The following is a 25,557-nucleotide window of genomic DNA, read 5'->3' on the forward strand; positions in this document are numbered from 1 at the left end:
GCATATTTATGAACAAACCAGTTAGTATAACACATTGCATGAATCTTTTAAATGTAGCAGTATCGTGCTGGAATTTGTTAATTTGTTAATTTCTACACACACACATATATATATATATATATTATATAGACATCTAAAATAAATATGTGCAAACCCCCCCCCCCCCCTGAAAATAGGTAAATGTAACCATAAATTGTCTCTGATACTCTATCCCTTAATTGTCTTTTGCTTATGATGTACTGCAAGTAAGCAGCATATTGGCATCTGCCTTTTGAATTTAGCACTTGCTTTAAATGACAGTCTTTAATTACCTTTACCAAAAAAAAAAAAAAAAAAAAAAAAAAATGGCATTGCTTTAATAATCTATAGTAACTGCACTTCAATCTCTCAATCCAAAGAAATCAAAGACCCATCAGGTGTGCTGCTTTTAATCCTCAATTAACATGCTAGTCTTCATTCAGCTACAATGGGAATCACTCATGTTCACTGCATACCCTTGAGCTAGAATGGCTTCAACATGCATTTTTGGCTTGTATATAACCTTTGTTTTCAGCTTGCAGGGATCACCTCAGTAAAGCTATAGCTTTGGTGCAAAATGAGGGCCTCCTAATGCTTCTTAGCATAACAGCCCAAAGTCTAACCTTTTATGCTCTTGATTTGTAGTAAATCAGGATCACAAAGAAGAAATTAAATATTATAAATATTTTCCTATGCCTTTTAGCCTTGGACCTTCCAAAAGTACCTTTTATAAAAATAAAACAAAACCAGCTACTTGCAAAAGTCAACCTGCTCCTCTTCAACTTTTTGTAATCATTCCCAACATGCAATAAACCTCGTGCTAGACTAGAAAAAGCAACAGAAATAACTGCTGGTATTTTAACAAATGTGCTTCCAGTACTCTTAGTTAACAAAGGTATAATAAACTTTAGTTTTTGTATATATATATATATATATATATATATATATATATATATATATATATATATATATATATATATATATATATATATATATATATATAAGCCTGCATAGTTATATATGAGGTCATGGAACAGTTGGGCTCAAGGGGGTTGATTGGTTTATTCCACTAGACGTCTTTATGTTTCCATACAAAATATTAGCTGGGGAAGTCGTTTGTACATTATAAAACACTGAGGTGATTTTGTAAAGAAAGGAGTCCCAGCAGCACAGCCAACAGAAGAGACATGTGTTTCCAATAAATGAGTTAGAACACAAATGGAAGGTTGGGCCCCTTTACCCTTTGCTAATAGACTTTACACAGGAAGCAATGGCCAACAAATGGGAGGGGTCATACCCATCTGGATATAAAATGCACATGTATTTAGCAATTATATTTTCCCCATCTGGATGAAAGATATAATACTGTATTCTGTTTTATTATCTAAGCTACAAGAAAAACAAAACTAATAAACACCCGGTGCAAAAGCAGAATGTCTTTTTTTCTTAACGTTTCTATACTTAATAATATGGCCCCAATATGGCAGCCATATTAGGTCAGATGTCAATTTTACAGGGACGCTCAATTAACAAAGATCTTCATGTGACAAACTCGGAGAAGGTATACCTACCGAACAGCTACAGATTTAGTGTTCCATGTGTCTGGGTATAATATTTTAAGGACTGTAAGGGATATGCATTGTGCACTGGATGGCTTTGCTACTCCCACTCACTCCAGCCTTTGATGTAGTGACTACGTGAGCCTGTCTGTATGTGTTATTTTACTGTGATGTACAAAGTAAGCTGCTTTTAGCAGGTGGGCCTTTATCTTTTGTGCTCCTCCAGGGTATGATACTTAACCTTGGAAAAGCCCTCCTTACACAGTGCACTAAAACCAGGCACGTCAAACACCTGTCAAAAGGTTTGAAGGTCAGAAGTAGATTTTGTTAATACTTAACAAATAGATCATTTATAAAACATCTGATACTTAATTCTGAAGTACTGTGCAACTTAAGAAATTGAGTGAAGTACACAATCAAACATTCAAGATACTGCCTATATCGTAGAGACTGTGGCAGGCCAAAAGCCCTGCTTGTGTAAATACTATGTGTGGGAATGCAAGGTTGGCAAGGATGGTGTTAATTCTGTTCCTGCCAACAATCACGTGTGGACATTCTCCAATTAGGTAATTGAGTGCTAATTGGAGAATGGCCACCTGTACACAAGGAGGAGAAATCGTTTGTGTGGGAAAAGGGAGTTTAGACCTGTGTTTACAATTATAGTGAAGATGAATGCCCAGTCTATATTGCATTTGCTTGTTTTGTTTGAATCTTTTATTTTGGCCCTCGTGTCGAGTTTGTTTGTCAATTAAAAGTGTGCATACACATTTAAACTGCAGCTTCTTGACTCAGAGTCTCTTTCCTGCCAATAGCATCTGAGGACACAGCGCTATCTTGCCACAGAGACTGAACACGGTACCCTGGAGTGCCTGGTGCAAATCCGCCATCTTTTGGCATAGGGCACAAAAACGTCTAGAAAACACCAAGATGTATGTTATTGGATTTATGTCTATCGTTTACAAATGATTAGCACAGATCTAGGGAGTACAAAAAATAAGAAATAATTTCTTCACATACCTAAAACGTTTTGAAAACTGCAAACAAAACCACTTTAAGAATAAGTATATCCTGCTGCAGTTGTCTCTGCTGATAAAAATAGAGTTCACATTAAATTAAAATACAATGACTATTACATTTAGTAGAGATATGAATAAAACAATAAGCTTTGTATACTGTAGCTTGTTAGGCAGTATTATAATAAAACCATAATAAAGTTGCCTGATTAAATATAAATAAAAATGATGCATCACTGACAGTGAAGTTTATAGCATTAATACAAGTTATGCTAGTGCCAAGGCTGTGTATCTTCACCTAACATTTCTTCTGCTCTTTGCCAGTTATGTGGGAGCCACAAGGATTATTCTCATGAAGTAAAATGAACGAGAGAGCACAGGGTACAATTCTACCCTGGGGTACCGCATGGTGTCTAGTATGCTGCTTTCATAAGAAAATAATTTCCTGGATTGTTCTTTTTATTGAAAGAAAATCCCTTTAGAAAAGTATATGGAAGCACAACTTCAGTCAAGCTGAAAGCGCACTACTGCACCAGATGAACAGCTAATGCCATATATGCACATTTGACTTGATAAATGCATTATAACCGTATTTATATTAACCTTCTGTAGTAAATGTAGCCTAATGTACTCTTAAATATTCTGTTAAAGTATAAAAAAAAGTTGAAGAATTCTAGCTTTTATTTTTCAAGTTAGAACATCTATCCCTCCCATTGCTGTAATATAGATCCAGCAGCAATGATCACCCCTTACTCACAATATATACACTGGATCAACAGCTGAAAACAGTGGCTCTTAGAAATTATGCAGCAAACATTTTCTGGTGATTTCTTCACTTTGGACAATGTTTTGAACAATAACTTCTGTTTAAGCAAGTCTATTGTTCAATATATTCCGTAAACTGTAAGAGGTCAACTATTAATTAAAGTACATTTATTTTTCTTTGTGAACAAAGCAAAGTATCTCCAAGGGAAAAGCACCTTATAAAACTAGAGGCAAAAGGAGTATGCGAGAAACTGGGTGACCTAGCTTTGCTATAGCCAGTGGTTATAACAATGTCTCAGTGAAATAGTTATTTTTACTGGACAACACCTGTAATGGAATCTAACTGAGAAAACAGACAAAACAGCCTCCATCAATCCCAATGTAATGATGTATTATCAACATAGAATGCCGTAGTGTACTTTATTTAGCAGAAACCAAGTTACATGACCTCAAAATGAAAGCCATATTAGGTCAGAGGTTAATGTCATGAACAACACATTTAGCATGCAGTGTGTCCGGCAAGTATGAAGTCAGTTCCTTAAATTGCCTGAGATATGAGTCTTTGTGGCGGCAGCTTTGTAAAATTACTGGCGTAGAAGAGTTAATTTTTCTTGTACACAACCACCAATCCACCTTAACCTACAGAATAGGATAGAGACAATATATTTAGGTTTAGCTTTAGGGTAGCAGGGTAGCAGCAGGAAAGAAACTCAGAGACTTACGAACTGCAGTGAAAAGCACTCGATGTGCACTTTAATAAACAAAATAACACAAATAACAAGCAAAAAGGGCACAAGGGCCAAGATAAAGGTTTAACAAAACACCATAAAACTTGTCCAGGATGGGCAGAGCTTTCACTGAACCTTTACACACACACACACAATACAGTAACACACACATCACACGCCTACTCCCTCTCCACAACCACAGGCTTTCTGCTTTTATGCAGGTGGCCACTCCTCAATTAGCACCAATCTGCACTAACTGGTGAGTGGCCACACCTGTGGTCACTGGCAGAGACATTAACCCCTTCTCTGCCACACAGCCATATTAGGTAAATGCATAAAATTATTTTCACTGACTGAATGGAATACATTTTTAAAGCTGGTCCTTGCTTTAATAACAAAACATGTTACATATGGTAACAATATATGAGGTAGTGCTAGGTAGTGCAATAGATTGTTATTATAATATAAGAATGAAAATAACAGGAACTTTCAGTGGTTTGACTATTGTTGCAGCCTCAAGGAAACTGCTTAACTTGGCAACGCCCCTTAACTTTTAGTTCACAGCAAAACATGGCAGGCCAGCAGCTACTGTACCATGGTTTCAGTTTCATCTGATCATATTTTCAGCAAAACAAAAATAGTTCTGAATTCCCATGGCTTCATCTTTGCCAATACATGTAATACAGGAAATAACAAGGGCAGACAAATCAAGACTAGGTACCCAGATTACAAAACAATGTTGACATTGCAGGCACTACAAAGGCATGTCTGCAACATTATTAGTCATTACTGTACTTCTACTCGTTCGTGAATGTCTCTGCAAATGTGTTATAAAACAAATGGCAAGACATGCAGTATGATAAATGACATTCAAGAGATAATGTTAAGCATTAAATGCAAAAAAACATTCATTTTAGACTGAATTTATTATGTACATTTTGCTCTGCTTCATAATTAAAGAACGCTTTGGATAAGAGCTGTGTGCACATCTCTGCATTGCTTTGACTGGTCTGTTTACAATCCGCTGAATGCAAACCTCAACCGTGAGCCAACATAAGCCTAGGGCATCTCCTCCTGCAGTCACAGAAACACACAAATATTTGTAGTTCTTTGATATAACATTAGGTTTTCAGAATGTAAACAATACATTGGCTTACATTGTTTTGGACATTTGGTATTTTTTTACAAGAGCCGATAAATTAGATCGGTTTTATTTAACTTTTTAGCTGGAAAAACAAATGTGTTCAATAAATGTCATGGAATGTGATGCAATATTTAATTTTACACATCTGATGTGTTAATCCAATCCAAATATATTTCTCCAAATTCCTTTGCAAAACTACAAAATTAATTTAAATTAGGCCTAGGACCATTTGCATAATGGAAGGATCCCATTTAGAGGACAATTAAAATAACATTACAGAAACTCTGCAGCAAAGATAAACAGGGTACCTCTCGGGTTAATTTAGGCCATTGTCTGAATGCAGTGTGCATTTTTGCCTCAGCAAGTTGTGCAACAGAATGCAACATTCTTATCTTAATGTTTTAAAACAAATACAAACCTGGGCAATTTTAACTGAATTCTGGGTGGAGCCACCGGCATGGTATTCAACTTTGAACTTTCTGACAATTTCCTCAAACCTGCAACAGAGCCACATAAAAAAGGAGGATGTCAAATGCTGCAACACACCACAAAGAGTAAACAAATGGAAACATCATGATTAGAAACTTATAACTTCACAATGTTTGTAAACAGGAAACTTAACTCATTAGCTCTTTTACAAGGCGGTATCTGAGATGATGCCTATTAATAAAAATGTGCAGATGAATGCACAACACATGCTTTTAACCTCTTACACAGCAGTGAGGTAAAAGTGCTTGAAAAAGGATTGATGCTTAATTGTAACTCATTACAGTTTCAATGTTTGTATGCGGAAACCAAGAATGCAGCACATTTCTGCAGCAAGCAATGGGTTTAACCACAGGTGACTCTTGATGCCTGCCACACACCATTAATGAATGAGGAACTGATAAGACAAATGTCATATGCATATTAAAAATCAAGTTTATTTCCCTTTTAAAAGCAGCTTGATGTATTAATGTGCTCTATTCCATAAATGTTAGTTCCACAGTGCACAAAACACGGCATAATTTCCTGTTTTCCAATTTGGATGAAAAAAACCTATAAACAAAACATGAGCAACAAAACAGACAATGTTTGCTGTAATACTCCCTGGGAAAATGCAATATTAAAGCTGGTGTATGTATACATTGCACATTGTTTTCCATTAGCTGTACAGATATTAATAGCCAGGTACTCCACTTCTAGCTGTGAGTGGTCAAAGACATGCTTTTGATCTCCCTAGAATAATTATTCCAGCTTCAGTGATTATAGCTTCCAAACTACTACCAGACAAGTAATTTAAATTCAGTAATCACTTGTCCAGAACTGTAAAAATGATTAGGTGGAGTATACCACAAGTTTACATTTTACCATCTTAAGTGACTTAAAGGACCTCCATTTTTGCAATTTAATGTATTAAATTATAATTGAATATCATACTGTACATGCATAATTTACAGTATACCCTTGGATGATAAACATTAGTTTTAAGCACAGAAAATATCAGTTGACCTCCAAGACCTAATAATTAAGAGTCAAAGAGATTACTTGTCAGGTTCATCCTAATATAATTTGAAACAAGTCAAATGATGCCTTGTTGATTGTACATGTATGTTTATGTGCAACAGGAAAAGGTCCATGGGTCAATAATGCCATAACACCAGAAGGTATGAGCATAATGGTTATGAGAACTGTGGCTTACAGCACCTTTGATTGGTGTTTGGGTAGACTGTGAGCATGTTTGGATGTTGGGTAGATTGTGAGCATGGGAACTGTATTTCTACTTCCTTAGCTGTGCAGCAAAATCGCTAACCCAACACTGCATGGGCTTGAGTTTTCACATACTAAAACAGTACACCTCTGTGTTTTTTTTTTTTTTTGAGTCACATTGTGTTGTAGGCCTATAGTTCCAAACAAGCCATACAAATCACTGAAGCAACTGTTCCATCTACTGAGCCATACAAACAAACTTTTATTGGGGGGAAAAAAAAACAAACACACACATTTAAACAAATGTTATAGCTGAAAATATTTCTGAAATTCTAAAAAAAAATTTCAAGTGATCAAAATTAGACATGCTAGTAGATCACCAGGTTTTTCAAACATCCAGCTGCTGCAAGGTTATCAGTGTTTTTAGTTTATTTGCTTCTGTCTTTTTTTTTTTTTTTTTTTTTAATAACTGTAGTAAAAATATTATATGCAGTGAAGTTAACATATTTCCATGTTGGTTAACAGTTTTATTTAGTTGTTAAACCAAAATTGGTTCTGATAATTTCGGCAAGCCAACATTACTTCATGGTTCATTTGCCTGATGTCAGGAAATCAACATAGCTATGATTTTAATTTTTGTTCAGTGTTAGTAATGTAGCGATGCCGGAGACCACAGTATCAAGTTGATGTTTTTGACGGTTCCAAAATTCTAGGCTGTTGCGGTCATCTCACATGGGATAATTACCGCTCTACTTGTAACCCAATTCGCTGAGACTAATCATGAAGTTTACAATATACATTTGCAAATAATTCAGTACCATCAGCTTTCAGCTGTAGTGGGCTTCTATCAGACAGTAGATGCCCACTGCTTTGTGAATCAAATTTAAAAATCAATCTGCGCAAGTACCGGCTTTCTCATGTTGACTTGCCAACATGCCACCAAAACCAGCCAATTAATACTTTGCAACTAGTCCTGTTCCTGCTACTGCCGCATCAGCCAAACCACAGCCAGTCCACTCGACTGGAGCTCAGTATCTTTCAACAACAACAACAGTTCAATAATATTGCACCAATCATATCTGGCACTGTTCAGATTAATTATAAGCAACTCTGACAAATAAAAAGTTATTTAATTTAGTAAAAGTTATGTCCCCCCCACTATGAATATGGGACTATTTTCCCCCAAAGCATTACAAGTTGAAGGTAAATCTAGGTTTTAAAATTAAAATAATGAGAAGAATTGTTTTCTAAAAGCGATAGTGTCCTCTCGAAGGCTCTACTGTGTGGTGGTTGACCCAGACTTTTGTTAGCGCCTTCACCTTGGGACGAGTAACTTGCGTCACTCCACTATATGGACCCTGGAGTAATACTGTGTAGACCCAATGCTTGCAAACACTAGTACTTTTTGAATGCAAAGTTATATTTATGAAGACCAGATTACACTTATGAACACTAAATGTTAACTTATGAAGGAAAATGAAATTTCAGAGTCAAGGATCTGTAAGATTCTTTTCTTTGAAATCCTTTGCCACAAATGTTACTGGGGTTGAAAAAATGCACTTAAATGTCAGTTTGATAAAAGCCAAAAGAACATTTCCCACATATGTTTGCAGTTAGCTATATTGAATCAAGATGGAATAAAAAAGTAAGTCATTTAAATCCCAAGTTAAAACATCAGCTTTTTTTTTTTTTTTTCTCCTTGGGGGACATGATTTAAAAAGGAGTGCCTCCCAGTTTTAAGAAATTAATTTATTTATTCTCTGGGGATACAGCGGCCTAACTTTCTTTGTTTAAAAAAACAGCATTGAACATGCTGCTACAATATTTCAAGATCATTTTATTAGGAGAAGACCTGTAACAAAAATTACTGGTCCTGGCTGTGCTGTATTGTGGGCCATTTTGAAAAGAACTTTGAAACAGACTAAAGTTTTAAGTGTAAAACACTGTCAGGATGTTAATAATAGAAAGAAAGGTACGTTATTTAAACAGTTGTAGCAACATGTCGGGACGTGTAACACTATTTTTCGGAACCCCGCTACTCACGCTAGGTGGCATAACATAGAACCTAACAATCCAATACAGAAAGAAGAAACACTGCAATTCTGTAAACGGAATTAGCTTCAGCTACAGAACTAAGCATTAAGAATCTTAGACCCTCACAATTACTTTGACATATACTGTAAATCATACTCAATGATAAAGTATCTGGAACACTTCAGTTTTCAGTAAAAGCTATCAGTGACAACTTCTGATCCAACTTCTGACCCCCCCCCCCCCCCCCACCCCCGACCTCTACTGTTTAATTCAAGCACCTAGCTTTAGATTGTCTGCTGGGAAGATGAAGGGCCTCCAGTTATTCTGAAAGAAACATAACATTCTTTCAGATACAATCGCTCAGCAAGGGTACTGGGCAGACTCTAATTGATGCTTCCATTTCCTGTTAGGATTCTTAGGGAGCTGGTTTATGAAATGTCTCACATACTGGCAGATTTAATTAGGCAGGTCATTCAGGTCATCTTCTATTTCCTTCAATCCTTAAGATTCTGTCCACAACTGCTTTACATAATTACATGCAATAAACATATATTGTACTTTTTACGTAACAGCAAATCCAAGATGTGCAGAAGATGTCAGTTTAATATATTTTTTTATAATTAATTAAGATACAATTAACAGGTGTTAATACTTCTGATCAAGGCCTTTTTCTTCACTGTTGTGTTTTTTTTTTTTTTTTAATGCATTTTGGTCTATACTATATCCATGCTGCCAGGATGCACCCACAGTCCCTGAGCCACCCAGCATTCCGGAAGTGTTAAAATTGAAGTCCCAACTTTCTGTTGCCCTCTTTGCCCCCTGTTTATAAAATCAGTTTATGCTGCAATCAGTTCCTGAGAGCTGGAAGAGGCCCATCTCTCCCGATGACTCATTAACAGGCAGGCAGAACCAAGTGTTCCAACTTTAAATGCCAGCAGCTAAAAATAACTCATGCAGCCGGCAGACTGACTAATGTTTCCATTAGTATTTCCTTTTCTTCTCTAGATGTGATCCTAAGTGCGAAGTTAAGATTGCTTCAGCTTTCGAATTCTGTGGGAGGCCTAGAACAGGTACAACAGGGCTACAGAGGAGACAGCATTATTAGGCTGGAAGGTCTGCTAGAATCCCATTTCAGCAGACAGGTGGGAAAGCTGTGGCTAATGTTGTTAAATGTATTTTAATCAATTTCAAGGAAAAGTGTGGGGTCATGACTTTTCTTTCAGTTCCTGTTGTGAGCATTCTCTACCTTCTTAGCACATTGTATGCACATTGCCCTGTCACTGATGCAAGGTTCACATGAAATACATATAATGACTAATGTTTCCGATTTCACATTGGCAGTGATATGTACATTTCTCAATATTTTTCTTCTTTCAAGGAAACTATTTGTTCCACCTTTTGGCACACACAGTCAGGGGGCCCACTCTCAGAGACTGAAAATAGTTGCTGCAACAGAAGAGTAGCTGCCTCATTCACTTTTAGTAAAGTCACATGCTTGTCATACAATTACAAAACATCGCCCCCAGTGGAATTCCAAAAGCCACCACACAATTTGGCACATTTCTGACAAGGACTGAACTGCATACAGGTCAGGAAAGTCAGCAGTCTACAAATGACAAGTCGGTGGGAATAGGCCTATGTACTATATGCTCTCCTTAAGTAGGATGCAAAAGTAACCTTTCAGACCACAAAGGTTAGGGACTAGGGATGTGCTTTTGGTACAAAAATAAATAAAATAAAATAAATAAACACCTACACATCAAAGTATATATTAAAATGTTTATATTTATGGTTGTAATTAAAGTTGTTAGTGAAGACATGACTATACTATATACATATTGAACACATTTTCGGATAGTACAATGTTTTTAGAATAGTGTGTTTCTTAAAGGTTCATTTAACATTATGTTTTTTTTTTTTAATTGTTATAAGTAACTTTGCCCCAAATTATATGGTTTAAAATAGATAGATAGATAGATAGATAGATAGATAGATAGATAGATAGATAGATAGACACAGACAGACAGCTATAGATAGAAATAATATAAAGAGACGAACCCACTGTACAGCGCAAAAGCAAAAGCGAGTTGTGCTTACAATTGAAAAAAAAAAGTTGGAAATACTTTCACTTCTGGAAAAGGCAATTACCAGGGATAAAATAGCACAATATTTTGGAATTTTAAAGAGCATTGTGACTGATCTTAAAAAGTCTGCCTCAGAGATTTAAAAGTTTGCGGTCTTTGACAGTAGCAGTTGGGCTTTTGAGAGCTATTTGCTCGAGACGAGTATTTGAGCATTACAATTTCCGAGTACTTGAATCAAACGCCACTCTCCTCTACATACTGTACTAATGTAAATAAACCTCCCAAACATTGCCACAAGTCCTATTTTAAATGCCAAATTAACATACAATCAAGTAATATATTAACTAATTCATATGATGTTTGCCTTCTTGTGCAGTTAATTGTATATGGTCAAGTATTACTAAATAACAAAGTATGGGGACTCCCGAGTGGCGCATCCAGTAAAGGCGCTCCGTGCGGAGTGCATGATGTGGCCTATAGCCTGGAGATCGCAAGTTCGAATCCAGGCTATGTCACAGCCGACTGTGACGGGGGTTCCTAGGGGGCGGCGCACAATTGGCCGAGCGCTGCCCGGGCAGGGAGGGCTTAGGTCGGCAGGGGAATCCACGGCTCACTGCGCATCAGCGACCAATGTGGCCGATAGGGCGCCTGTGGTTCTACAGTGGAGCTGCCAGATCTGTGTTGTCCTCCGGCACTATAGGTCTGGTAGCATCGCTGTGGATCTGCAGTGTGAAAAATAACGGCTTGGCAGGAGCACGTTTCGGAGAACGCATGCTCCAGCCACCGTTTCCTGAGTCGGCTGGGGGGTTGCAAGCGGTGAGCCGAGGATACAGATAATAATTGGGCATACTAAATTGGGGAGAAAACGGGGGTAAAAAAAATTGCCGACGACTAAATTTATAAAAAAAAAAAAAAAAAAAAAAGTATTCAAATTCACATATCCACACAACTTTACACTAAATTGTAAAAAGATGCCTGGCCTACCTGTTTGAACCGTGTCTCGGGGGTCCTTTACTTTAGTGCAGTAGTTCCAACATACAAATAAAAACTGTACTACACATAAACGGCCGTTCGGTCCAAAAGCTTACAGAACAATTTCAAGTGAAAAAAGCCTTCCACCTGTGGGAAGATTGGGGAATGGGGTCCACGAGTCTGTGGAAATTGCAACTTTTTCTCCCTTTGAAAGTTTTGTATGAACAGCTGCTGCATGATTCTTTTAAGTTTTTCCAGCCTTGCTGTTATTGTTTTATGGGTCGGCACAGCATTGGGATAATCTTACATCGATGGGGCAGCAGTGTGGAGTAGTGGTTAGGGCTCTGGACTCTTGACCGGAGGGTTGTGGGTTCAATCCCCGGTGGGGGACACTGCTGCTGTACCCTTGAGCAAGGTACTTTACCTAGATTGCTCCAGTAAAAACCCAACTGTATAAATGGGTAATTGTATGTAAAAATAATGTGATATCTTGTAACAGTTGTAAGTTGTCCTGGATAAGGGCGTCTGCTAAGAAATAAATAAATAATAATAAAACTGCTGCATTCACGATTCACACGCACTGTCCTCATATCATGTCATCAGAAACTCCATCCACAATAATTCTGAATGTTTTCATTTCAAACTGTGAAGCACTGAACTTGCATTTTTGTGGTACAGCAATTTTGTTTGGCATAATTATTTACATACAATGGTTTTCTTGTCCGGTTCCTCAAAATACTTCCAAACTTGGCTTCTTTTGTTTAGAGATGCCATTTTAAATATAGAACCAACTTAAAAAAAAAAAAAAAAAAAAAACACTGGTGATTATGAAGCGCCAGATCGACAGAGAATAAAACCCACCCCAGTGTCAATCTTTCTGTTGCACCAATTAGAAAGCTACTTGGAGGCAACTGCCAAACCCCTTCCTTTTTATAATATCCGCCCTTACTGTGGCACTAGAGCAGTCTGAGACGCGACGGACTACTGGTGATAAATTACTAAAATTAGTGAATAAAAAATATGTGCTTGGTGACATGTCATGTGAACGGTTATACGTCTAGCATATTATTAAACATTTTACCACTTCTTTAAGAGTTTATACATTTAAACTTTTAAAATTCACATCCCTAACAGGGCCAGCATAAATGCATACATTAATCTAAAATGTATGTTGTCACTATATGAAGTTGTAAACTCTGGTTTATGAGTTCACAGACCACTCTGTTAATATCTCTTAATGTGTCCTTGCTTGAGATTGCTCAAAACAGTACTACTGTAAGATGTTGCTGTTACTTTTACCTAGTTACATTGCTCAGTAATTCCTTCATGCAGTACAGTTTATCGGTTTAAAATCAATGCCTCATTTCACACTGAAACTTGTCCCAGCTCTAGACAGTACCATTCATTATTCTGTTTTCAAGGCTTATGCTCGGATGTTCCCTTAAGGTTGAAGCTTTTATCTTTTTTTAAATTTATTTAAAAGAAAGTCAATAACATCCGTTTTATAAATAGATGAGTTTCCTGGCAAAAACATGTACTTTTCAGAAGTTACTTTTCAATCTAACACGTCACAGAACCTGTTTAAAACTACCAGAAACAAAAACGGTGACAATTAACACTAACAGATTATAATACAGGGATATTCTACTACCTAAATCTATACCCACTATCTAATTAGCTAAATGTTTTCCACAAAAGTTTGGCATTACATTCAAGAACCCACAAAACTCCCATGCCACCTACAGAGTTGCTCCTGTTAAATATAGGAATGACTTCATACATGCCAATAGTTGTGCTTATTGTTATTCGATAACATAATCTGCTGTTTACCCATTATTTAAGGTACATATCCCACTACACTGTTAGTCTTCCTTCATCTTTTCTTTGGTTGGTTCAAAGCACAGAACTTCTCTATTATGGCTGGAACATATTGTGCAAGCTTAAAAGCAATTTGTATTCCAAAGTATCCATGAATTACGGAACAGCCTCATTGAGCTAAATTTATCAAGATTATGACATGGGCAAAAATTCTACTGGCATGCAGGGTGATAATTTAAGATATTTACTAGTCTACAAATGACGACACAGGATTAGCGTCACTCAATGTTCGAATGTAAAGAAAATGACATGTCAAAATGCAACACATTTTTTGCCCGATTACCTCTGCATCTCTATAGTTACTGCTATTTTACATCTAGTACCTGAACATACTGCAACAGATACAGATTATATATAATATATTATATATATATATATATATATATATATATATATATATATATATATATATATATATATATATATATATATATACATACATACATACATATGTGTGTATATATATATATATATTAAACACACACATATATACATACATGAAGATAAAAATAGTGTTGAATTGGGTGTGCTTACTGAAGGCACACTCATACAGTACAATGTCATGGTCACTATCCATGGTAATTCAGGCAAGAATAAATTAACTGCACAAAATGATGAAAAGGGAGAAGAGATATAAAACTACATAGCCTCTCACAGGGCACATTATGTAAAGTGAACAGCCAGACAGTGCAGGATTATGATCTGGGAACTTGGGTCATCTCTGTGCAGACTCATAACCTTGAGATACCAAAGGTTCCGTTACTATCACACCAAAATGTTGAGTAAGGAAGCACTCCATGTTGCACACAGCCGGTGTAAAAAACTGCAGGGTACTTTCAAGTGGAGAGCAGGATTTTTTTTGTTTCTCTTGTGCCATCTGCTGGTAGCTATTTCTAGCTCAGAAGCAATACTCAAAGCAAGAACCTCAATATCTTGAATGGCGATTTTTTTATACGAATATTATGTGTGTGTATGTATATAACAAATAAATACTAAATAATAATAATAATAATAATAATAATAATAATAATAATAATACACTAACACAATACAGACCGTTTATTTTATGCCTACTGTGGCCACATTTTTCAGTGCTGTGCCTGCCGCTAGTTTAAAACTCTGACAGGCAGTCTATACTGTAAGCTACATGTCAGCACTAACTTCCTGACAAGGTTCTCTTTCTGGTCCTAGAACACTTCTATATATTACAAGTTTATAAAAGGTTTACATTTAAAAAAAACAAACTACAAATCATGAAAGTTTGCAATGATTTTTAAAATGGCAAAAAAAACCCACAAAATCAATGCATGTTCCAATTCACTATAAAAACATACTTGGTGCATTGCATTGGATCTCACAACTTTTACACCCATACTCTCATTTCATGTCTTTGTATCTGAATCTGACACTTCCGAGCTAAAGAACAGGTAGAAGTATATAATTATTATGGAGGGGAGATAGTCATCCTATAATACAATACAAAAGACAGATGCACATACTAATGAAATGCCATGTGGTTTTTAAATACAAAATGTCCACCTTCCAGTTCTGAAGAGAGATACACCCAGAAGCAAGTGCAGCAGTAGAACCTTAATAATGTGTGGCAGCATCCGTCGCCGTCACAGCGTTTCTGTGAAGTGGTAACCAGAGTCCGGAACTTGCTTTCTACAGGAGTCCCGTGGGCAAATCCCTACAATAACAAGGTTCTCCATTCTGAATGCTAATAACACAGGAGGTAATAAGCTGGTCATGAATAATTTATACAATCGCTAGGTTACAGTGCATAATGTACAGTTTACTTACTGTATGTACATTAAAGTTGCATTTAGTATGAATAAAGGCTGGTTGTATGCCTTTGTAAAAATATGAGAACCTTTTAAAAAAGGCACAATTAATTATTCACGAATTCTGACTGAAAAATGTAAAACACAGGGCCAGCATGATGGTACAATGATAGACCCTACAGTACATAGTCAATGCAATTCCCATTCCAGTATCCGATATAGATCTGAAGTCACTGGGTGATTAAGAAACATTGAAATGTTTTCTTATCTATAGTACTGGGCAAGAGGGAACCTGTTTTTGTGATGTCTGGCTACACCTTTGAACAGAAAAAAAAAAAATGTGTTTTAATTTATATTCTTTAGTACAGTTTCAATTCAAACATCCCTTCAGCCACAGGAACACCTGTACTAAATACTGCGATATTTGACCTTGATTCTAAAATCTGACATGATAGTAGGACTACTGATTTTCCACGATCGCGGAATTAGGCAGTGGGAATGGAATTTTGCATTGTTGTCTTTCTCCTTGCAATACTCTGTCTGAAGACACACCTCTTGTTAAACAGATAAGGCAGAATTAACAAAAAACAATTGGGAGAATTAATTATGCGTTTACATTAAAAGGGGCACTACTTAATTACAAATTGGGCAATACACAGCACTGAACCTGTGTAAAGCAACGAATCAGTCAGCACACCCTCTTTTTATCAAAGCATTTAATATTTTATCCTGGTTATTTTAATGCCATTAAAAATGATACTAATTTGTGGAGTACTGTAAATAGGATTACTCTCACATGACATTGCTGGACTGCTACTAAACAGTTTAGTATGTTTTATTGTTATTGTAATGCCAGCAATAAGACTGAATTACAGTGTTAGTGGAAGACTGTAAATAGGATTCTCACAACAGTGCTGGACATGTGTTTTTTGAACTGTTTTAATATAATTAGGCTTTCCTGCTTATTTTAATGCCAGCAATGAGCCGAGTGATGTTTATAAACATTATGACATGTTTGAAGTGTCTTCAGGTGCTTTACTTACTATTACAGCAACAAGAGTCTAACAATCTTGGCTTTAATACAAAAAAAACCCAACTGTGGTAATAAAATGCACTTATTTTAACTCTCAACATTATTTTCATGTTCAAACGTCAGGTTTAATTATTAATAAAATGATACAAAGTGGGTGAAAATGGAATTGGTCATTTTGTAAAAACGGAATTTGCTATTCCCCAGAATAGAAAACTAATAGTTCTATGACAGTTTATATCGCTTGAGGTGGTTTCATTATGAATGAGACTTGGAACTACAAGAAAACTGGCAGAGATGTAGATAGGGCAGCAGTAAGTTTACAGCACCTCCTGTCCGTACCAGGTAACGCATCTCCTTTGGCTTTACCCACACAAGGCATATCCATCCACCGTTACCCAGAAAGAGAACGTCCTCAGCCATGGGGCACAGAGATTGTGTGCTGTTTTCAGTGGTACTGTATTCAGGTGAACTCATCCAGTCTCCCGACAGCATAAGGTAATTAAAAAGTTAACATTCCTGCATATTGTCGAGCGATTCTCAGCTGGTTAAGTAGTAGTAAAATCTGTATCCATTACATCAGGGTGTTTGCAAACTACTGTTTCTCACTTTTAACATCCATTACAGGAGCTATTGATGCTCTGGTGTTGCCACCAACAGGACACAAGTAAAATGGACCCCAATGGCTCTTTCATTGGAGGCTTAAATCTGTAGGAGGCTGTGTGGTCCAGTGGTTAAAGAAGTGGGCTTGCAACTAGGAGGTCCCCAGTTCAAATCCCACCTCAGCCACTGACTCATTGTGTGACCCTGAGCAAGTCACTTAACCTCCTTGTGCTCCGTCTTTCGGGTGAGACGTAATTGTAAGTGACTCTGCAGCTGATGCATAGTTCACACACCCTAGTCTCTGTAAGTCGCCTTGGATAAAGGCGTCTGCTAAATAAACAAATTAAACAGAATCAGATTATTCCCAAACACTGTGGATAACAGGATCTGCTGTGCACCACATTTGAAGACAGTGGGCTCTTTAACTGAAATAAGACTGCTTATCGAATTTGAATTATAAAGCTTCAGATGACACAGGGTTCATTTTCATCAACCTATACCCTGCCAGGATGAACCACAGCTGGGTTTTATTACAGCATTTTATAGCACTGGGAATCATCCACCATCTGTGGTTATCACAGGATTACCCCCAAAACAGGTGGATACCCGGGTGCTGTAACACTAATTAATCCAGTGGTGTCTTACCCCAGCGGGATATAAATTGATTAAATCAACCCAATCTTGTACCTGAGAACTGCATACAGTGCAAAACAATACTAGTAATTCCCTTCAGTTCAGAATATGAAAATACCAGATTCTACCACACGATGGCAGCATTCCCCAGTTAAACCTCACTACTGAAATTGTGTTGCCAAACTTGTTAGGAAATTTGAGAACAAAAGCTCATTCTACCAAATACTTTATAATCTAATATGTGGAAAATGGTTAAATGTATATATAATCATATTGATTCTTCATAAAAAATAAAAAATAATCTATAGACAGGTGCACAAAATAAGGCAAGCAGACATAGCACCAATGAGAAATGTACTGAAAATCTTAATCAAGTAGCCATGAGTCAGATGGTTTGATTCAAGATGGCAAATAAATTTGCACATTACTCATGGCATTTGGAAAGTTAAAGAAAAATTCTCTAGCACAGCTTGAAGGCACCAGCGTTCAGGATAATTGCAGGCCATTTAGATCATTCACTTTACACGATGCACTTGATTAGCTTTTGCTTATAATTATGCACAGCATTTGAAGTGTCATTCTTGGCAGAATTGTATGGGACTCCTTCAAAACGCCAGAGTGCTTAGGTTTTTGACATAAAGCAAACACACTGTAGCATTTACACCAGCTCAGCATTTCTTGCCTTCATGTTGGGGGGGAAATAAATTAATTATCATAACAATATCAAGCTTGCACAATATTTTTTGCACCAGCATCTAGTTAGTGGAAAGATTACTGTGGATTAATAACAAGAAACAAGAAGCCCTGCAGCCACCAGTGTCAATGACGGGATCTGGATCAGTTGCCATATATAATCCAAGTGCTATGCTGACAAAGGCAACAGATCCAGTGCTAAATGTGGCAATCTACAGTAGCAAGGATGAATGATGGCTGGGGCCCATGTTGGATTCCAATCAAATAGAAAAAAATATGGCCTAAAACCTTTTATACAATTTACTGTAGCTTAATATTTCTGAGTTTATATTTCTGGGCTACTCCTCATTTTAACTGGACATCTGGGGCCATATTACAAAAGCATCCTAAGTGACATTCTTACAGTACCTTCAGAGATAGAATGTCCTAACTACAAGTTTAGGAGAGTTGATATTGCAGAAAATGCTCTCCAAACTTATTTTATAGAATGTTCCTAACTTGGTCATTTCCTAACATTTAGGACTTGGTGGAACCTTTCTTAACTGACAGTTAGAAAAAGAAACTTGTTAGGTTTGCAAGATCTGAACAAACCATGCAAAAAACAAAGGAGAAAATTATGTGTATGTATTATTGTTATGCTTTTGATTTTAAGTTTTGTATTGCACAAATATTTCTGGGCATTTAGGTCTTACTATATACAGCATATTCTAGTATATTTTGGGATGTGCACCTTTAACAGTAAGAGCTACGTGTAACGTCTAGATCTAGCCCCACCTCTTGTGAGAGAAGGTGGCTTATTGTGTTATGTAAAGGACAGCAAGGAGTTGGGAGTTAGGCACGCTTTACTGTCTGTGACTGTGATAATTATGAGAATTTATATTTTAAACTTTACTGATGCGTGATGAATAAGATATGAAGTAGCCTGTGTAAATTCTGGCATGTTGTTGTATTACACAGCAAGATACTCCATTGAACTATAACCAGCGGCTCATATAAATGTAACTCAAAAGAGAAGTTTGGACTTTGATGTAGCCTACACAATTATATTACACACTTTCTTTCACACCTGAGGCATGAACATCACAGTACTTTTTACTTTTAGCTTCACTTTAGACTGAGATATTGTTGTCTGTTGGCATTCCTAATTAAAATAAAATGGTGTTTATGACTGAAATTCAGTGAGTATTGCTGTTTTTTTTTTTTTTGTTTGTTTGTTTTTAAATACCAGTATTTATGTATTGTTGTTAACTAGATTTAGATTTGTCAGCAATTAAAACCTTATTCTCTTTCCGAGTAAAATGTAGAGCCCTGCGTTTCTTTGCCACAACTGAATGGAGTTTAGACGCCGTAAACTTTACATGTATAGTCTTGGGAGTTACCTGAAGCTCAAGCTGTATCCGTACTATTCAGACTCTAGCAGTAGTTTACGAATAAGATTGGTGTTAGGTAGGATTTCCTAACTATGTTAGGATAGGATGAGACACTTAAAATTGTAGACATGAAATTGTTCTGTAATACGGCTCCTTCTGTTTAAACAGAACGTACCGTACAACGACTAGTTACTTGTTATCTCTTGTACAGTCATAATATCAATCTGACAGCTCAAAAATAACAAATATGACACAACTGAGATCAAAAGTGGTACATTCGCAATAAGATACAAAGTTCTGTAGTTATTCCACATGCTGTATGTCAAAGCCAAATTCCATCTGCAGCATTGAACAGAACAGTTTTAATTTTTTATTAAAAATGACAAGCAACAACTGAACAAAGTTTAACTAAGCAGAAATAAGAAATTTAAATGTAGCAAAAAAATAAATAGAAAATAATCAGTACTTGCAAGTTTATTTTCAGCAAGCACCCTCTGCTGTCCTTTTGGAGTAGTGTATACTGCATGCATTCATGCAAGCAAACCACACCAATTCTGGGGTTCATTTGGGGGAATAATCTCTTGTGTAAATTAAATGTACAGCAAAACACATTCTCATGTTCATGTTTTAAGGAGGGGGGGGGGGGGGGGTTAGGTCCAATAAGGTAATGTAAAGCATGTAAGGCATCTACTCGCAATATCCTATTCCACATTCCCCAATACTAGTAACCTGCTGTGGCAGCACTACAAAGTGCTGTTGGGTCACAAAAAGATAGACTGGTCAGCAAAACAGGGCCCTTTAGACAGCTGACATTTTTCATAAGATACATATCATATGCCATGTGAACATCTTTGACCAAATGTAATTATTAAAAGTTCTACAATGACCCCCCCCCCCCCCCCCAAAAAAAAAAAAAAAAGAAAAAATATATACTTGTTACAACTCTATAGGTAAGATGTTTACACAAAATGGTCACAAAAGGTCAAAAGGCTTCATTTTCAGAGCCCACCTGTTCTGTCAGCTGTTGCTCTTTCACACCAAGCACTCCAAGGAAGAGGACTGAAACAGTGCAGAAGGATCCTTTTTCTCTTAAGAATCCAAACCACTTCACATTACATTGTTGTGTCTACCACACAAAATACTTCCTATGTTTGTGCAGATCACCCAAGGTTTAACAGCAGTATAAAAAAAAAAAAGTTTAATAATCACACTCCCTACACACTAAACCAGCCTAACATACGGTTCGCTTGACACCACACTGACGAGGCTAATGTTGGATAAGATAAGCCATCTGGCAGGCCTCTAGGGGCCTTCTCCAAAAAACTCATAGGACTTTGGATTTCTTAGTTAGATATTAATACTTAGTCACCTTATAACTAGGATTAACAGGATTTAAAAAAACAAAAAAAACCTGCAGACCAATATTGAGAAATAAGCAGGCACACAGTACATTTCACACGTCCTTCCAAAATGTTTAAATTAAATGAAATATAAAGTCCAGCGACAAGTGTTTAGTAAGTACAGCATGTCACAATGATCATATTCTTAACATTTCTATTGTGGGTGTCTTCAGCACTTTGTGTGTTTATCCCCCAGCCCCACCCATTTAAAATGTGTTAATCAAAATCTTAATCACCCTGCCACATATGTGAAGACTGTTACTAAAGGAACACCCCAGTGCCTCTTGCCAAACACACACCATTGTGTGTGTTTATATAGTATGTGCAAACTGTAGGTTCCATTACATTTTTTCAGATAAGATTCTCTTTTAAATCATAAGGGGTAGCGACACAGGCACAGAAAGATAATCAAGGGTAAGTACAGACCATTTATTTTCACCCTGATCATGGTACTTTTGAAGGCAGCTACGATCTCCAGGCAGCATTCTTGGCAAATGCTTGTCTTTCAGCCATCATGTGGCATAACCTAAAGGACAAAATAACTACAAAAGGAGGCCCATGTTGTGTTTTTAAAGCATTATGTGCATTGTGATGGCCATGGGAAATGTGTGTAAACCTGAAAAAGTGATCTTTTCCACAGGTTAAGCAAAGTACATCTCTGAACTGTACGGGTCTCTTTTGGAAGTCCATTCTATTTTGCAAAGCCATTATACAAATCTGCCCTGACAATTATTTTGGCCCAGGTGGTAAGAGGACTGAATGGAGTCATAGCTTCCGCCAAACACACCCTGTCAAACGCAAATCTGTCAGCAGTCTGGCTAACAAGGCTGCTTTTTGTGCTACAAAACAGACAGAATACAACATCTTCCAATTACAGATTAGAAACTCTGCCTGTGGCAAACCCAGTAGGCGGATTCTTTGCCGGTGTAGTATCTGGGTCCAACCAGCTCTTCCAGTACCAAGTAACTTTCCACATACATTGGTATGTTTGATTATTATACTGTTCTGCTGTTTTGAGAGTAGTTATCATTCCTATACTGTTAAAGAGTTTGCAGTGGTGTTATCTTTCCTAAACCTGTAGACAAAAAATGAATAAATAAAATAATGAGAGGTCACACTGGGAACATTAATGAAGACTATTCTTAACTTAATATCTGAAGAACATTACATTTTAGAGCCATTTTTGATATGCACTGGTTTAAACTGTTTACAGTGCTGCCTGACAGCACAAAATTACGTCACTGCTTGAAGCATACAACAAATGACAGGAAAGGGTATCTTAGAACAGTCTGCATTACCTTTACAGTGATCAGAGAGAACTGAAGGGAATACTAGGTATGCATATCAGAAATGCATAACTCATCCCGACACAGCACCAGTGCTATACAGCGAGTACATTTGTGTAGGGTGTTGCATACAAAGCTGGCCTATACTATATTATAAAACTTGTGTAGACCCTATGTTGACATAATTTTAGGGAGAATTGGACTAAATAAAATAAGTTTCCACATTTTTGAAGGTGAATGATCCATTCTGACAAGTATGGGTTCAAGATAAGAAATACGTAGCTTGTGTTTTAAATCCATTCAAATATTTACAGCCAGAAGGTAAAATGTTGAAACAGCTGGCCTTGAGAGATTGTACTCGGGTAAAAGTTTGACCTTGGAAGTGAAAAGGGTGGAAATATCTGCTCCTGTTCTCATTGGTTACATTTCTCTGGAATATACCAGGAATTCCAAGCACATAATCAAACAAACCTTGAATTGTGTTCAAACATCAGATTTTCTTTTTTTCTTTTTTTTTTTTTTTTAAAAAACAAGGCGGCGAGCGGGAGCTCATTTTAATGTCTGACTGCTGCTGCTTCAGCTTCTGGCAACTGATCCTTGTAACTGATCCTTGTGAGTGCACTCCCATTAAGCATGTTCAGCAGGGGCTTGCACTAATTGAGGACAGAAACTATAAGAATTTGAAAATATAAGCCACCGTCTGGTCATTAACACATGCTCCCTTGAGAAAGATATGTACAACATATCGAAATGTTGGGCAGCTGGCTCTTTCATCTAATTTATATAATAGGGATGGGACAAATACAGCGGTTCTGAATAATTTTCCTTTAAGGTCTCACTGAACGGACACATTTCAATTGAAAGCCTGTTAAATTTTTAAATCACACAATTAGGTTGTGCTGTATGTATAGTCTCCAAAGTGCTTTAAATTAAAAAAAAAATGGTCTCCTTTTAATCTGTAAAGATGAGTTTCGCGTGGCCGACGCAGATCCACACTATAAACACATAAGCATAACAAAAGTGTGTAACGTCTTCATGTATGGTTTCAAAAAAATCCCTCGTTACAATTCTTCGCTCTAGTGATGTTGAGGTTTAAAATCTTTAAATTGAGATGAGGCAAAACATACATGATGATAATTGGCCTGTTAAGCCAACAATTCCCTTTGAATCAAAAAGCACTCTGCAGAACCTAATAACATAATTTAATCAAAATAAATGTCGGTTCCGTCTTTTTTTTTTTTTTTTTTTTTAACCCTACATGAAGATGTTACACACTACTGTTATGCATATGTGTTTATGATGTAGAGCTGCCACGCGAAACTCACCTGCCCAGATTAAAAGTCGACAATTTGTTTATAATTGAAAGCACTTTGGAGATTATACACACAGCACAACATAAATTGTGTGATTTAAAAGTTTAACCAGCTTTCAACTGAAATGTGACAGTTCAGTGAGACTTTAAAAGGAAAATTATTCGGAATCGCTGTATTCGTTATATATTATATATATATATATATATATATATATATATATATATATATATATATATATATATATAGACACACACACACATACATACATATACACATATATATACACACACACGTGATTTTTTGACAGTGTACCAATTAAGTGAGTCACTGGTATGAAAGACTTAACTACTTCATTGTGCTAGTACCATGCTGTCTGTGTGCAATGCTGACTGTACTACTTTTAACAATCAGTGGTTTTCTTTGCAATGGTATTCTGTTAACACCATTAAATCTCAATAGTCTACAGTAGCGTGTTGTGTTTGAAAACAATATACTTTAAATTGTTAACAACAAATATCCTGGTCAAAGAATTATAAAAACATAGTTCACCACTTGCATTTATCTTTTAATTTTTTCTACATTACTTCAGTACATGTTTTTACAAACATATGAAAAAAAAGGATAAATCATACAGAAACACACTCACAGCTCTTTGTGTTTTTCCTCAGCTAAGATCTGGTCATTTGGCTTCAGTCCATACCTTTAAATAAATAAATTGAAAACATGACTTAACATTTTACATGCAAACTCTCTAGATATTTCTAAACATTGCTACATCCATCCAAATGAGAAAAACATGTTCAAAATATTGTGAATAAAAATTAATGGAAACCACAGGCTGAATATGATCCAGAATGTTTAATAGTTTCAGAGAAAAAAAAAGTGTCTGGTAGTGTTAGTGTGGCTCATTGTACTGTCTATGGGTATATATGTTGACAATATTTGTATTTATTTTATTTATTTATTTATTTATTATTTTGACCCCAGTTTTTTCTACCCAATTTGAATGTAACTGCAAAAGCACAATGTGACCCCACCACTGTAACCCTTATGGATCAGGAGGACTGCAGATCAACCAGTAACCTGCGTTCCTGCTTTCATGGTTATCCTCTTCACCTGCTGTCACCTAGCAATGGATGTGACCAAACTACCCAACCCGCGAGGCAAGGGTTCTCTACGTGACCTGCAACTTTGCATGAGCAGGATTGGAATTACACTTACAGTATGGCGGTACTCTGGAGATCAAAGGCAACCAAACAATATTGGATTCCTACATAAGGAATGAAACTGTTGATGTGCACTTTCCATTGTTCAAAGTAACAAAATAGCTTAGCTCTTAAATGGTATTTTCAACACCACCTACCTAGGTGGCTGGAATGTCAGATCCAAACCCAATTACAGCTGTTAAGTGTAGGAAGGCCAACGTTAAATAACTTATGTCAGTGGCCTCCACCCAACAAGAAAGTAAAAATGTACCATGATTTAATTTTTTGCCAACGCACTAGTGAAAAAAAAACGATTAAATTGATCACATTGCCCAACACTCATGCGCTCCCACAGC

At 36.6% G+C, this 25,557-nt stretch overlaps 1 protein-coding gene across 2 annotated transcripts in view; it reads right to left on the minus strand.

Annotated features, from left to right (window-relative positions):
• LOC117418223 (adenosine kinase-like) overlaps positions 1-25,557 on the minus strand; it is a 116,597-nt gene that overhangs the window by 86,474 nt on the left and 4,566 nt on the right. For both annotated transcript variants that reach the window (XM_034031002.3, XM_034031004.3), the window contains 2 exons: positions 24,643-24,696; positions 5,646-5,724 (listed from right to left, as the gene is read on the minus strand). In XM_034031002.3, coding sequence (XP_033886893.1) covers positions 5,646-5,724; positions 24,643-24,696 — 133 coding nt within the window. The remainder of the gene's footprint in view (positions 1-5,645; positions 5,725-24,642; positions 24,697-25,557) is intronic.

This window comes from Acipenser ruthenus, chromosome 13, assembly GCF_902713425.1.
Source record: "Acipenser ruthenus chromosome 13, fAciRut3.2 maternal haplotype, whole genome shotgun sequence".
NCBI classification, from domain to species: Eukaryota; Metazoa; Chordata; class Actinopteri; order Acipenseriformes; family Acipenseridae; genus Acipenser; species Acipenser ruthenus.